Source organism: Arvicola amphibius, chromosome 6, assembly GCF_903992535.2.
Source record: "Arvicola amphibius chromosome 6, mArvAmp1.2, whole genome shotgun sequence".
Classification (NCBI taxonomy): domain Eukaryota; kingdom Metazoa; phylum Chordata; class Mammalia; order Rodentia; family Cricetidae; genus Arvicola; species Arvicola amphibius.
In genome coordinates this window covers 130298978-130315933 of record NC_052052.2, presented here as the reverse complement: position 1 = coordinate 130315933, position 16956 = coordinate 130298978, and the positions used below count along the sequence as shown (strand labels likewise).

Sequence of the window (16956 nt, the reverse complement as noted above, 5' to 3'; positions counted from 1 at the left end):
GCTGAGATTTTCGGCTAGTTGGACCTGTTGTTTTATCTTCAGACTCTTAATAAAATTCGGCCTTGGGCTTCTTTTAGGTCTGTTTCAGTGTGAAGCTTGATTTCCCTGTAACTATTGTGTGTGAATTATGACTGATTTAACATTTTTTGCTTAATTTCTTGTTATTAGTTCTTTTTGGCCCTGGAATAGCATTGTAAAGCTTAATTAGGAATAGATTTTTGCCATTTCTTAGTTTGCCCTTTTTGGATCACAGGACATATTCAGCTCCGTGTCTAATCATGTGAAGTCACAGGCAACATTTCTGGTCGTTGTTTGCCGTCGTGTCGACCTGTCTGGAGCCCCGTGGCTGAAACTGACAGAATAGAATAGACGCCATCAACAGCCACAGTGCAGGCCCATTGTCTGCTTGTTTCCTTTTCAGACAGGATCTGAAGGTACTGTAGACGGGGGGCTAGGGAGTCTAGGCACCGTAGGACGCAGGGGTTATGGTTCCTTCTGTGATCAAAGGAAACGTAATTTCAGAAAGGTCATGATGTTACCATAAGGTTGTGAATTGAGGGGCACTGCTGTGTTGTGAATCTCCAGTTTTCCCTACGGGTTGTGTCTGAGTGCTTGGTCTTCAGTTGTGTCTTAGTGTCATTTCTGTGTTGATTAAAATAGCCTGATAGAATAGCAACTTGAGGAGGAGAGGCTCATTTTAGCTCACCATTCCTGGTACGTCCATTATTGTGGAGAAGTCCAGGTAGCCAGACTCAGAGAGAGAAATGGATGTGAGCACGCTGCTTGCTTTTGTCAAGTTTCAGCTTATTTTCTCCTCTCTTATACAGTTCACGCAGCTGAGCTACTGGCATAGTGCATAGAGACCAACTATGCTGTTCAGTGTCTTGCCATAACACAGAGCAGCCTTTACCACAAAGATTGGTCCTGTCCAAACCTGGATTATTGCTGCAGTGGAAGAACTGGCAGTCTGGGATGAGAAGCACAAGATACTCTGGTTCTTCCTGACCTGGGTGAGGCTTCAGTGCTGTTTGGAACACCATGAGCATCATCAGAGCTGCCATCCTGGAGAAGGCTTCCAGGACGGACTTAGCAGGTTTAGACAGTGGGGAGAGCCTGGGAGAATGGCCATCAGGCAAGGAACAGTGCAGAAGTTGAGAGACTTGGCGGAGGCTGGCTGGTACCCTGGTTTTAATAATCAGTAAGAGTTTGACATCAAGTAAGACTGTAAAAACAAGGTTATTAAACAGTGCAGTCTGAAGCAGTAATCTAGGAACATGCCCAGAACAGTAATTAATGTTCATGGTAACTAGAAAAAAAAGTGTGGTAACTTCTGTGATGATTTTTTATTTCTTGCTGTGCTGGGGATTAAAACCAGAGCTTTTCCTATAGTAGGCAAATGCTCTACCACTGAGCCACGTTTCCAGCTCAGAATTTATTAAAGGTGAATTTGTTCTCATGTAATACTGGGAAGGCAAATGCAGAGTAGAAACATCTTGGCCAAAATACTTGAAAGTTACAGAATACATTTTTTAAAGTATAAAGCCTCTTACTTAGAAATTTCTTTTACAGAAAATGTCTCATTGTTTGTGACCTCTAGTAAGGGAAACCCTACTATCTATGCTGTATTTTACAAACAATATTTTCAAAATCTCATTATCATTGGCCTCTAGTAAGTAGAGTAAGTAAAACTTTGCTATATCATTTTCGATGCTTGGTAAAACAATTTCAAAAACTATTAGAAAGTTTCTGTCCCTCCTTATCCTGAGGGTTTTGTGGTCCTTAGAAATCTCTTCTACTTATAGAGAGTAAAAGGGTTTTTATTTCATGTGTGTATGCATACGTGCATGCATGTGTACATGTGTGTAGATGCCTAGTATCGACATCAGCATCTTTTCTTTACTTGTGAGGACAGCTTTGAGCTCAGGGATGACATTGGCAAGTGCATACAGTACCATTATGCGCTTGCTTTTTATAAGGATGCTGAGGCTCTGGACCAGGTCCTTCTGCTCAGCCCACCTTCCAGTCCTCGTGTTTTATCTGTTTTTCATATGTCGTTAAGAGACCACCGTTACCGAGGCAACTTAATAGAAGAAAGAGTTGTTGGTGCTTACAGTTTAGAGGGTGAGTCATGACTGTCATGGGCAGGGAGCATGTGAGCAGGCAGGCATGGTGCTGGAGCATTCATTGAGAGCTCACATCCTGAGACACAGCAGTGAGGCAGAGTGTGGGAAGGGAGGAAGGGAGGGAGGGAGATCACACAATAAATAACTAGGAATGGTTGTGGGCTTTTGAAACCACAAAACCTGCCCCCGAGTGGCACCAAAAAGGCCACACCTTCCAATCCTTCCCAAACAGTTCCACCAACTGGGGACCAAGCATCAAATATATGAGTCTGTGAGGCCATTCTCATTGTGAATCCACTACATCTCATCTTTAATTTTCCAGTAGCTGAAAATATTACAATATACTGCTGCAGTTTTATGACTTACTTCTTACATTGGTCAAATCTTCTTTGATAATACAGTTTTAAAAGGAAACTTACTAATAAAAATACATACAGTTCAAAATACAATTCTATGATATTTCTTTCTGTTAATCTTTCATAAATATAAATTTTTAAAGCATAGTGCACACTTCTGGTTTTCACCTTTAATTCAATACATTCATATTCCATTAAATAATTTAAATTTTAGGTTGCCCTTATATATAATAAAGCTTGGGTTATGTAAAGATTATTTTTGAAGTTTATTAATATAAATATTATAAAAATACTTTGTAGTTTCTAGTCTGGAATGCAGAAACTTAGCAGATTACTCCCTTTTGTTCCTCCAGTAAACAAAATACTTTAGTTTTTTCTTTTTAAAAAAGAAAGCCCCTGACTTATCTCCTGAGATTTATCACAAGGCAGAACTGCTGCCCTACATGCAGAGACAAACCGGTGGATACAGAGGTTTGCCACTGTGAGCACAGCAGACCCTGCTCCACGGTTTACCTAGCACTGGGTTAATCAGTATACCATGTGCGACAATTTGGAGAAAAAACAAACATTACAAACATGCTTAGGTAATAACATAGATAGGAGAATTAATAGTTTACAACTCCAATTACATGTCAAAGGCTCTAATGGAAACAGTACCTGACATATTAACAAATAAGTGTTGTAAATGGACATTATTTCCTACCCCAATCCTGTTCCATCCTACCCCATCCCATCCGGTCCCATCCACCATTTCTTCCATTCTATCCCTACATCACATTTTATCTCAACAATTCTCTGTCATCATCTAGTTTCATCGTTTTGTTCCGTCCCATCCTAAAATTCCGTCCCATTCCAAAATTCCTTTCCATACCAGAACCTGCCCCTTTCATCTTGTTGGTCAGCTTCCTGTCACTATACCTGAGTACAATTATAAAGAGAAAGGGTTATTTTGGTTCATATTCTAAGGTTTGAGGCCAGGCAGCACAGTATGGCAGCCATGCGTGGAGGAGCAACACCAGTTCTCTCATGTTCTAGGGAGCAGGAAGAAATAGAACAGAGGCGAGGATCCCACAGTCTCTTTGAATGTGTGTCCCAGTGGCCTGAGGGCTAGGCCCCACCTTCTAAAGGTCCACTGCAGCTTCCAGTAGCACCACCCTGATATCAAACATTTAACACAGTACCTTTTTTGGGTCACTCTTTGTCCAAGCTACAGTAGATGCTGACCTGAATGTCTCACGGACTTTGGCATCTGCAATGTGTTCAGTTCTAGAATCAGGCTGTCCCCTTCTTCTGGAACCAAAAGTACAAGGGCCCCGTGGTAGATACAGCAAGTCTTGGAGTCATCCTCTATATGAAAATCACTGGATCCCTGACTTTTGTTGGATAGAACATAATGTAAGTGCAGGGGCAGACAGAGGATTAAAATACATTCCCCTGTATCTGTGATATATGAAAACTTGATATATCTGGTCTTCAATAATCTGATCATCAGAAAGATGAGCATGTTAGAGGGAATCCTGAGGGTACCGATGGACAAATGGAGGCCATGAAGTGTGTGATGGTTTATATGAGAATGCCCCCCCCCCCCCCGCACCCTCATAGGCTCATATATATGTGTTCTTAGTTTTTAGTTGATGAACTGTTTGGGAGGATTTGGAGGTGTGTTATTGCTGGCAGGTTTTGAGGTTTGAAAAGCCCATGCCAGGCCCAGTGTCTGTTTGTCCTTTCATGTCCTCTCATCCCGTCTGTCTGTCCATCCCTGCTGCCTGTGGATCAAGGCTATAAAGCTCTCAACTGTCTGCTTTCGCCATGATGATAAATGGACTAACTCTTAAACTGTTAACAAGCCCCCAGTTAAATGTTTCCTTTGAAAGGAGTTGCCTTGGTCTTAGTCTTTTTGCAGTAGTAGAACAGAAAGATAAGATAAAGAGGAACTGAAAGTTTATGTAGAGCCACTGGTTGCTATAATCTACCCAAGATGCTGCTGTCCGTGGGCTAAGATTGGGATGAGATTCAGGGCTCATTTGGGGTCAGAAGTGAGATCAAGGAGTAACCAGTCATGAGACCATGGACTCTACGAGACCTTAGAGAGCTTGCCATCACTGTGGAATCCCTGCCTCAAACGCAGTGGGGCTAAACAAACATTGCTGTAATAGAATGAATATAGAAATTTGAGCTGCTTACTCCGTATTTCACATGTTCAGGACTCTAGGAACAACAGAAAAAAAAGACAAATACATTTCACATATAAATACCTAATTTTTTTTTAAGTATAAAGAGGACCATAAGCAATATGAAAGAAAGCCAAGGACTAATCTGGGCAGTGTTTACAGGGACAGAGAGCTAATGTTCTTGCCAGAGATTTTATTCTTTTGTTATTCATTTATTTATTTGAGATAAAAAATCTCGCTATGCAGCTTAGACTGGCTTGGAATGTAATCCTAGCTTTCCTTAAACCTGTGATCCTCTCTGCCTCTGGCTTCCAGTGTTAGAATTATTGGCATGTGTCACCAGCCAGACCTTACCAGAGATCTTAAAATAAAGCAACAAACTCCATAAAAAGTCATGAAAGTAAAATTAAACATACATACCGTGCAAGTTGAAGCCAAGTTATTCTTCCCATCGCGTTGCTACATACAAAATAGATTGTTAGGTAATGGTGCTGCTGGGAAGTTATGGTGTTTAGAATTTCTCTGCGACAGTTTGGTAACAGAAGAGTTTTATGTGTACATGGTATGACCAGGAGCTCCCCTTTAAATTTAATGCAAGTAAATATTGACAGTATTGTGTAACAGCTATTCATTGTTAGTCTAATAATAGGGCAAAATTGGATCGTGTGAGTTCTTCTTGTGGAATAATTACTTTATCAGTATAATGGAAAATCAAGCAGTAACAAAAATGCTATAGACTTGTTTTTGTCTAGTGGTATGGAATGATGTCCATTATATATGTAATTTAGTTACAAATATCAGATTGTAAAGTGCATGTCTAATTTACTTTGTATGACACGTAGTGACGTTTGCAAGTAATGTCCAGATTGAACAAGACTATACACATTATTTCGTATATGCATGTACCAAAATGTTTTTAAAAGGGCTGGTTAACTCAATGATGCTTTTATTTGTGGTCACACTGTATAGAGTGTCCTTCTTATGAGATGACCGGAAGCAGTGAAGCATCCAAATAGGGCAGGCAGGTAGAGGTTGGAGGTGAGGATGGGCCCAGAGGCCATCTTCCCATAGCATTTGCCCTAAGTGGCCTCAGATGGAAGTAGGCCTGCTTGCAGGTGGAACCAAAGTGTAGTCAGTGCAGGCGCTGGAGGGAGCGGCGGCAGGGCGCACCCCAGACTGGGTAGGTGAGCCAGCTGCGTCCCGGCCGGAAGGGTAAGCGGGCTGCACTCGGGCCGGAAGGGTGAACCAGCTGGCTTCTCTGTCAGCTTTCTCTTCACAGTACTCCGCCTGCCAGCCGGGCGCCATGAGGTTTCGGGCCAGGATCACCAGCAAGAGTGTTCTAGAACTCTTTATCCAGGTCAGCGGCACCGTAACAAAGCTGGCAAAGGTCTGTGTGCTCCGCGTGTGTCCGGACAGGCTGTGCTTCTGCCCCACAGGCCTTCCGGGTGAGGCCCGGCTGTGGGGTGAGGCGAAGCGGGGCGTCTTCCACCACTTCTGCATGGAGGGTGTTTCGGAGGAGTTCAATGAGATCTATCTAGAGCTGATGTCTGAGCATCTGGCCAGAGCCGTAAAGAATGCGGGCAACGCTTCATCCCTGAAGCTCCAGCTCACCAACAAGCTTCGTCCCTGCCTCACTGTGGTGGTGGAGCTGGCGTCGTGTCCTGGCCACACCCGTGCCATGGTCCACGACTTGCCTGTGAAGGTGCTTCCTAGAAGGTGGTGGAAAGAGTGCACCGAGCCCCGAGTTTGGGCCTCTGATGTGAGTGTTTATCTGCCATCTTTGAAGACCCTGAAGAGCATGGTGGAGAGGATGACAAACGTGGTGATCGTGTGCTGGTGGAAGCAAACCTAAATGGCAAAATGAACTTGAGCGTAGAAACTGATGTAGTGACTATTAAAAGCTATTTTAAAAATCTTGGAAATCCTCCAAAGGCAGTTATGGGTACGACTCAAGGTGAAGACCCGGAGAACATGGTGCAAGTGAGGGTGGACAATAGGAAGCTTCTACTATTTTTGGAAGGACAGCAGATAAACCCCACAGTGGCTCTATGTAATATTTTGAGCAATACTCTGCTTCATCTTGTTTTGGTTCACGATGGTGTCTCTCTTCAGTATTTTATCCCTGCTTCATAAATACTCAAGCAGTCCTGTTTTTCTTTTACAAAGAAATCTTAATTCAAGATCTTTCCAGAACTGAAACTGAGTTACTTGAATGAAAGCCTGCTCCCGGTGGATTATGTAGGGTGTTTGCTTTGTTGAGTGCTCCCTTTGTAAAATGTTAGGAACAATGGAGAAATAATTGAATTGAGTTCATGTGCCTGCTTTTTGGCTTTGACAGTTAAATTATATTCAACTTTGTTGTTTTGCAAAAAAGGATTGTAATAAAATAGCTGAATCCTGAAACAATTGTATTACTTTATTATGAAATACTGTTGTGAAGAATGAGAAATTTCTTCTCTTAAACATATATTTTTTTGAGAGACTTTTAACTTAATAAGCTCAGTTTCTCTGAAAAGCATAAGATGGATTTGTACTTGTGTTGTACATATTTATTAGCATATTATTAAAATATGTTTTGTCTGGGTTCTAGTTTTGGGAAACATTTTGAGAAGATTCCAAGATTTCCAGGTTTGTGCCTATGCTTGAACAATATACATTTGACTTTTTTTTTTTTTTTGGATTTTTGAGACAGGGTTTCCCTGTAGTTTCTAGAGCCTGTCCTGGAACTAGCTCTTGTAGACCAGGCTGGCCTTGAACTCAGAGATCCGCCTGCCTCTGCATCCCGAGTGCTGGGATTAAAGGTGTGCGCCACCACCGCCCGGCTACATTTGACTTTCTAATAGCATGGATTTGAATTGCTTTGGTCCACTTATTGGCAGATTTTTTTTTTGTGTATGGATATTTGTAATTTTTTTAATTCAGAGGATCCCTGTACCATAAAATACTTTAAAATTAACAAAATCGATACACATAGTTAGATTGTATATATTTGCTAAGTTAGCATTTACCAGTGCTTAAGCGTGCAGACTAAACATGGTGCCATTCACAATGGAGGTAATGTGAAGATGCAGTATGGCTGCATAACATTAGCTGTGGTCCATACTGTGCACTACTGTAAATCAGTAACCACTTTCTTTTGGTGTTGTAGGAAGTCTGAGGTTACTTACAAACTTTCTGTTGCATAGAGTTGACACCTATAACTCTAGACTTTGTATTTATCATATACAAAGTTTGAGTTGGCTATGAATTTTCATATATTTACTTAAGGGACTGTTGTGTGACTTTTCTTGGGGACATGAACAAGTGTATGTTTACTGCAGATAGGGAGGACATCTAAAAACTTAAGGAGATTGAATCCAAGTATAGCTTAGAAAACCTATGAGAGTATTTGGGGTTATAGGATCATGCATGATTCAAAGGCAACTAGGTCACTGAAAAGTCCCACTCAATCCTGGAACCTCCCTGCTCATCTTGAATCAAGATTTGCTTATGGGAAAACTTTGAGTAAACAAAGCTTCCATTTTTATCTTTCCTTTTGCCCATTGTGTTCCATTATTTTGACTTAGAGAATAGTAATTATTTAATTATGTGTGTATGAGTGCTTTGCTTGCATGCATGTGTGTGCTTGGTGCCCATGGAAGCCAGAAGAGGGAACTGAATCTCTGAGAATTGGAATTACAGACTGTTGTAAGGTGAAGCGGGTTGTGGGAATTGAACCCGGATCCTCGGGAAGAGCCAAGTTCTCTTAACTGCTGAACCCATTGCCCCAGAAAATAAAACTGGGTTTTTCATTACCTGAGGAATAGAAGATATTATAAAGTGTTAGTACAGTGACGAACAGTCTCATTGAGAGTAGGCTCGTTATTTCATATTAAATTTTAGTTTGATAATAGGTGAATTAACTGTCTGTGGACTTAGGAACTTTTATTTTGGGGTGTATTCTCATGACTATATTTTAATCAGAAATAATTTCATATTAGTTTTGATGATGGAATAATTAGAGTTTTGCTTATTTCTAAATCACCTGTCTTATGGAGAGGATTACACAAATCAGTTGAAAACTGTCTTGTTAAAATCTCCTGATTCAGGGAGATAAACAATTGTTTAGTCTTAACATTTTTGGTGACTAACCGTTTTGGAGACTTTAAACTCTGAAGCAATTTACTTCTCACTTGTGAGTCAGATGTGAGGGATTGTTTGGTGACTTTATTTTCGGAAGCTTCAGCTCTCCAGGTCATGTCTCTGCGTCTCTGCACTCTAACATGGTGATTTCTTTTGGACAGCTCCAACACCAAGGCAACTTACAGAAAGAAGGTTTTTAGAGTGGTGAGAATCCTTCCAGGTAGGGAATCTTGGGCAGCAGGTGACAGTCCTGGTGCAGAAGTAGCTAAAATTCATTGCGTATTACTGGGGGCAGTTTGTTCAGATGAAGGACTTGGCATTCATTGGATTAATAAAATGTTTTCTTTCTTTGTGAATACCAGTACATCCCTTCTGCTAGCCCGAGTCACCATTGTCAAGAGTTACCAACAGTACCATTCCTGTTAGTTACCTTGCCCCTGTAATAATCTATCAATGGTAGTTACTTACTTTCATTGAATTGTCATACTGCTGTTTTTCTGGCCACAAAGAGAGCAGAGTATTTGTACTTAGAAATTTGGTTCTTTAGGTGAACTACACCAGATTCTGAAAATAGTCCAAAAAAAGTCACATGCTTATCCAGTTTGGGCTGTAATTTCAAGTATGTCAGTAAGATAATTAAATCACCCAAAAGGACCCAATTTTCCATGTCAATTAAAGGAGGGTTTTCCTTGTCAAGAACTGGTTTGTGGATGTTAATCCATGAGACAAGTTAATTATTTAATCTTTTCTTGTCTATTTTCAATGCATTAAGTGTTATAGTATCTTTGGGATATTATTGTTATTTGTTAAAACAGTTGTTAGAACTCCCACTCCCCAAATAATGTCTTGTAGGTCCTTAAATTTTTGTTAATAGATTACCAGGCTAAATTCCACAATGTAGTTTCCAAGCATATACTTAAGTATGTGAAAAACTCATATATTCTTTTAGATGAATAGTCAGCAATAGTTATCCCTTTAAAGAATAATTATTTGTAAAATGCTATTGTATGTAAAATTAACTATTTACTTTTAGCCTATTGATTATCACTATTATTTAAATCAATTTATTGGTTGCTTGTTTGTGCACTGTCAGTGATAGGTATAATATATTTATTGTGAGATTTTTTAATTAACATGAACTAAATAGGATGTTAGCCTGTTGTGTTTTAATTTAAAATAATACTTCAAAATTAAAAAAAATCAAGAATATTAAAAGTAACAATTCTTGCCTAACCCTTAGCCAGATCATCAAATACTTTCTTTTTGGCCTTTTTTTTTTTTATCCTTTCATTTACTTGTTTGTTCTGTCTGATGCCATTTGAAAATAAAGAACACACTTCCTAAATACTTTAGTATGTAGCCACTAAGTACAGGGTTCATATTGTCAAATACATACGTCCTCCAGACTTTAGTATGCAGTTGCTAAGCATAGGGCTTATATTGCATAGTGTAGTTATATCAGTTACACCACTTTGTAAATATTTCATCAGACAGTCACTAAGCACATGGGTTCATATTGTCACAGGGACCATTATCTACTTTGGAAAGTTTACCAGTGATACCATACCGCCTAATCCCAAATTCAAATAGAGTGGGTGACAATCCTTCCGATGATGTAGTTGATAGGAAATATTCTATTCTGGGATCCCATCCAATAATCATGACTAGATGGAATGGATATTTAGCTCTAGTGTTCTGTAAGTGGAGCCACCAACAGAGGATACTCAGTCTTTTACAACTTTTTTTTTCTTGAACCTGGCACTTTCTGAGTGTACCTTGCAGTCAGTTCTTTTATAAAATTGCTTTTCATTATAGGTTTATCTAATATTCTTATTAATTTTGACTTGGCAATATGCCTATTTTCCTTGAAGTTCATTTATAGGGAGATGTTTAAATACTATGTGAATATCCATTTTTTAAAATCATGTACTTACTTGGTTTTAATGTTCCCTGAGTGGTTTTTTCTTCGTAATGATGTATTAGTGGTCATGGGATAGTAAAGGACTTTCTGTTTATCAGTTCACTGATTTTATTACTAGAATAGAGTTGTGTTGTGTGTGTTTTACTCTTTTGGTTTTTTAGGGCCCTGCCACCCAGCTACCAATAAATCACACACGGAGATTTATTCTTAGCTATAAACTCTCGGCCTCAGCTTGGCCTGTTTCTTGCCAGCTTTCTTAACTTAAATTATCCTGACTTCTTTTCTCTTCTGGGCTTTTATCTTTCTCTATTTCTGTATACCTTTTTTTAAGTTCTTTCTCTGTGTAGCTGGGTGGCTGGTTCCTGATGTCCTCCTCTCCTTGTTTTCTTGCTCCTCTTTCTCTCACCTACCAAATTTCTCCTCTCTATACTTTCTGCCTGCTAGCCCCACCTATTCTTGCTTCTGCCTTGCTATTGGCATTCAGCGCTTTATTAGACCATCAGGTGTTTTAGACAGGCACAGTAACACAGCTTCACAGAGTTAAATGCAGTGCAAACAAATGTCACACACCTGAAAATAATATTCCCCAACAGAGTTGTTTTTAAAAACATAGGCAACCCATTGCTATCGGTTTTGGTTGTTGTCTCCCCCCTCTCCCCCGCATGTGTGCTTTTAAAAGCAGGCGAGGAGTACCAGGACACCTAAGAGAAACCTTTGTTGTATTGGGCCTAATATTGTGTCCCGGAGGTATATATGTCTTCTTTTATATGTAAGGGCCCATCTTTCTGGAAAGAATTTTAATAGCTTGTTGGCACACAAGGAGAATTGAGAGCAGATGGCTTTTCTGAAGATTCCATTCCTCAGGTGATTTCAGCTTGAAATACTATGGCAAGTGCTTCTGTCAATTGTATGCCTCACGTATATGTTTATTTACATAGCTTATTCATTGTAGATGTGTGTGTACATATATGCATACATATGAGTTTTATTTATATAAACTTGTTTTTGAAATAGGGTCTCATTGTATAGCCCAGACTACTTTTGAACTCCTGATCTTCTACAGCTCTCTGAGTACTGGGATCACAAATGTGTGCTATCATATCCCTAAACTGAGTTTATTTATCTTCTGGGAAGTGTCTTCAAGTCTTTGGCTTATTTAATTTATTTGCTATTAAGTTGCACACATTCTTTGTATAAGCTACTAATTTACATATATTATTATGGAATATTTCCACCACCACCACCACCAGGAAACTTAGTGAAGTTAAAGAAAAATCAGTTTTAAAAAACCTTCTGGTCCATGAATTGTGACGCAGGATCTTCACTTATCCCTGTTGTAGTTTTTTTTAAAAGTTCTTGTATGTTTCATTGCTCGTAATAATATTTTCAATTAAAAAAATTTTTTTGAGACAGATGCTCATTCTACTAGGCTGTCTTCGAAGTCACTATGTAGCTAAGGATGATCTTGAACTTCTTATCATCTTGCCTGTATCTCAAGTCCTGGACTTACGGGCAGAGGCTACGGCCTCAGTTTATGTAGTCTTGGATCTAACCCAGGTCTCTATGCATGTTAGGCAAGCATTCTCAGCTGAACTACTTTTTTTTTTTTTTTTTTTTTTTTTTTTTTTTTTTTTGCTGTCAATAAGAAATTTACTTATTTTTTAAAAAATCCAAATTCTGGCATTGTCCAGAAAATTTTACATGTTATTTATAATTTTTATAAAGTTGAACTGTTGAAATGTGTTCACTGAAACGTTTTGCTTGCATTAGTGCTTTACATCTTGCATTTATATAAAAAATTCACACAAAAATGAAAATGCAAAAACTGCCAATACCTGATTTCTGTCCCCGATTTTTTCCACTCTCAGTCATATACTTAGGGACCTTTTGACCCCATGGAAAAAATATCTAACATTCAGAACTGCTGATAACAGGAAGAAGAGGAAACATTTTTTTGAGAATGAAATGTTTCCCCTCATAGTGGACTCTTAAGCACATTCTCCACGTATGCGGCTTGCTAGCTGGATATCTTTTGGCATAATGTTACACGTTTGGCATGGGTAGCACACAGGTTGGTATCTTTCAAAAAGGCCAACCAGATAGGCGTCACTTGCCTCCTGCAAAGCACCAATAGCTGCGCTCTGGAAGTGCAGATCTGTTTTGTAGTCCTGAGCAATTTGTCGCACCAGACACTGGAAGGGGAGTTTACAAATCAGAATTTCAGTGGATTTCTGATAATTGTCTGATTTCATGGAGTGCCACAGTAGTAGACCTTATAACGATGAGGTTTCTTCACCTCTCCAGTAGAGGGCGCACTGTTGCGAGCCGCTTTGTAGCCAGTTGTTTCCGGCGTGCTTTACCACCGGTGGCGTTACGGGCAATCAGCTTTGTATGAGCCACGGTATGGGCACTCCTTACTTACCCCCCTTCTTCTGCTAGAGCCCGGAAAGCGGCGCAGCAATAGCTGTGAACACAATTCAGTTGAACTACTTCTGTAGCTTGTTGATAGAATTGGAAATTTTTATTTTCTAATTATTCCTCCTAGAATATTTTAAATAGCTTAATTTTAAAGGTTCATTTGTATTGTTTTAATTATGTATATGTATGTGCATGTGAGTACATGTGCCCACAGATTTTAGAGGCATCAATTTATCCTAGAACTGGAGTTACAGGTTGTTGTTAGCTGTTCAGGGTGGGTTCTTAGAATCAAACTTGGGTCCCTTGTAAGAGCAGTATGTGCTCTTAACTGCTGCGCTATTTCTCTAGCTCTAAGCAACTGATTTTTATCTATAAATGCTAATTCTAATAGTTTAAGCTCAGTTATTAGTTCTGAATTGACTTAGTACTGTAGTAGAAGGGCTTGCCCTTTAGTTCCTAGCTGCCCAGACTCAAAATAACCACACAGAAACTGTTTTAATTAAATCACTGCTTTAATTAAACTGTTTTAATTAAACTGTTAATTAAACTGTTTTAATTAAATCACTGCTTGGCTCTAGCTTCTTATTGGCTAGCTCTTATATCTTGAATTAACCCATTTCCATTATTTTATATTTACCACGAGGGCTGTGGTCTACCAGCAAGGTTCTGGTTGGCAGCTCTTGTCTTACCCCTCTGGTGGTTATACAGCATCTCTCTGACTCCCGCCTTCTTTTCCCAGCATTCAGTTTAGTTTTTTCCACCTACCTCTACTCCACCGTGTGCAGGCCCAAAACAGCATCTTCATTAACCAGTGGTATTCACAGCATATAGAGGGGAATCCCACATCATAGTACAGTCGATTTTGCAGTTTTTCTGTTTGTTTCTTCTATTTACAGAGATGTTCTTAGGTATATAAAGTTGATATATAACACTTTTTGATAATAAAGCATAAAGAAATTTCTTTGAAGCAGTCTTTGATAGAGAATTTTGCCAGTTAATAAGGGTGAATGTGGACTTGGACATTAATGAAATGGATATGTTTGTTAATGTTTACATAAGACATTAAGTCTTGGCTAACTGTTTGATGCTGTAGGATGTAGAACATCCTCAGCATTTCCAGCGATGATTGATATTCTGGTTTTGAATGTGAATGAAGTGTCTGAAGATGGAGGAGGAGTGCTAGAAGAGTCTAGTTCTGGCCAAGTTTAAATGCAGCACTAAGTATTTTGCAAACTGAGAGTACCTACAAAGGTTTTTAAAAGCAGGGCTGGAATTGATTAGATGTTTAATTGGAGAACTAACCGATAATCGCTGAGAGTGAAGGGATACTGGGCAGAGCAACCAGAAAAGAAGAAAAACCTGAACTAGAGAAGAGAAGAGGTTGACCTTGAGTTACTGACAGATTTTGAATGTTTATTTGATTGGGGCAAGGGCAGGGTGCCACATGAAAGGAGAGGACTCAAGATAGCCTTACACCATCTTACTTGGTTGATGACAATCTCGTTTGGCTTAAAAAAAAAAAGTGGTGTTAGGCTGTTTAGTTTGTATTAAAGAATTTAGATAGGTGTCTGTAGGTCGAGACTGCATGTTTTTTTCCGTCCACCCAGACCCGAAATAACCACACAGATACTATATAATTATAACAGTGCTTGGCCTCTTAGCATAGGCTTTTATAAACTAGCTCTTGCATTTTAAATTAATCCATTTCTATTATTCTGTGTATCGCCCACAGGCTGTGGCTTACTGGGTAAAGTTCCAGCGTCTGTCTCCTTTGGCAGCTACATGATGTCTTTTTGACTTCACCTACTTTCTCTCTATATCTCTGTACAGATTTCCCACTTGACTTCCCTAATTCTGCTTCTGCCCCTGCCATAGGCCCAAAGCAGCTTCTTTATTAACCAGTGGTAATAAAACACATTCACAGCATACAGAGGGGAATCCCACATCAGGTATCATTAAGTCATTGGCTATGAGATTGAACTTAGTTTCATGACCTTCTCCATAGGTAGGTGTGTGGCTTTCACTTTGCCCAAACCTCAGTGTTGGCACCATGGCCATCCAGCAGGACTTAGTCATCTTGTTGGACTCAGGTATGCTTTCAGGGACTCAGTAGTGCCAAAGACACCCTCATCCATTGCTTGGGAAGTCTTAAAAGGTTAATTTTCTCCACCAGAAACCAAGAGAGAAGGCCAGTCAAATATTTGATCATATAGCCCAGCCAGGACTCCGGAACCCTGTCTTATGGCACTCAACTCTTCCTGCAGTTCTGACAGTTAGTTTTAGACATTAGCTGTCGCCTTTAAGCAATAGTCCCCCCTTTCCTCTTTGTCTCCCAAGCACTTGGCTGCCTCTGTAGACTTTGCGAAAGTAGTAAGCAGTTCCTGCATTATTAGGACTGTATAAATCTTATTGCTTTTATTTTTTTTTAAAGTTTTAAGAGCTCTTATTTTTTGTGTTGATTCCCCTCTTCCCCATGACCTTCAGGGATAAAAGGTGTTTGTTTGTTTGTTTGTTTGTTTTGGCAGATACTTACTTGTTTTCTAATCTTTTTGTTACCTGCTATATTATTTTGCTATTACTGCCATAACAAATTCCTATAGACAGGTGTCTTAGCCAAATGAACTCATTTGTTCACTGTTCTGCATTCTGCAGGCTAGGAGTCCCATGACACGCTATGACCAGGCCATGTTTAGCTGGAGTCACTTCCTTCCTTGACTTCAGGTGCTGTTTTCCTGTATCCCTACATGGTCTTCACTTGGTGTGTTTCCCGAATGCTTCTTTAGGACACTGGTCATGCTGGATTACATAGCCCAACAACCTCATTTTATCTTTCTTAAAGTCTCTTGTTTCCTAGGTCACAGCTGAGGTACCTGGTTTAAGACTTCACTGTCTTCAGTTTGCATAATGGATATGGGAAGGACATAGTTTAGAACATGTACTTCCTACCTGCAGTGTGTTTGTCTTCCATCTCTCTCTTCCATATTTTTCTTGATTTGTTGGTTATATTTTAGAGTGAGACTGTTGACACTGAATTTAGTTTGTGCATGCATAGTTACATATATGTTACTTGTGCTAGCTGGGGGACATGTACATGTAGGATCTTTTTTTCGTTGTTGTGTTTCTCCTGAGTGGAGTGGGCTCTCACACCGGGAGCCTGCTGTAAGAACAGGAGGTGGGGATGTTTAAGGATTCCATTTTTAATGCCCTGGTTCCCTCTGATCCCTCTTTTCAACTTGCCTTGACCCTCCCACACCCATCATATGACTTACAAAACTAAACTTCTGATCACCTGACTGTGTGTAGAGTGAGGGAAGGAACCAGAGTCCAGCTTCTTGGTCTATAATCATGGGTTTTGCGTCTGCCTGTGAGCCTGGTCCCCACCTTCTGAATTGTCTAAATCCCTGGGTCTTTGGGGAAGGCAGGGTTTATTAGTTGCCTCCCATATGCCATGTTTCCGAGGATTATCTATGTATCTCTATAATACCTTATGGAATGGGTCTACCATTAGCTTTATTTTGCATACAAAAAAGCTACTAAATTTGAGCAGAATTTGTAAATCTGAGTGTACAGGATTGAGCATACCTCTGTTTTTATTCATGCTGCCTTCCTTAGTAGTAAGGAAATATGTCTTTCTTCTGCCCATAAATCTATGCCATAAGTTTTCAGAAAGTATTGGTAATTCATATGAGGACATTTTGTACTATGAGTTGTAAGCATATGTATCTAGAACATTATAGAAAATATAAACTGCACAATAATTCAAATGAAGTGATTCCTACACTTATTGAATATTTTCTTTTTCAAGACAGGTTTCTTTGTAGCTTTGGAACCTGTCCTGGAACTAG

At 39.6% G+C, this 16956-nt stretch overlaps 2 protein-coding genes across 2 annotated transcripts in view; both read left to right on the top strand.

Annotated features, from left to right (window-relative positions):
• Positions 1-16956, top strand: part of Exoc2 (exocyst complex component 2) — a 162982-nt gene that overhangs the window by 14100 nt on the left and 131926 nt on the right. The gene's annotated exons all lie outside the window — the stretch shown is intronic.
• Positions 5954-6783, top strand: Hus1b (HUS1 checkpoint clamp component B). The gene is given in 2 exon segments (XM_038334502.1): positions 5954-6467; positions 6470-6783. Coding segments are annotated over 2 exon segments (828 nt in total).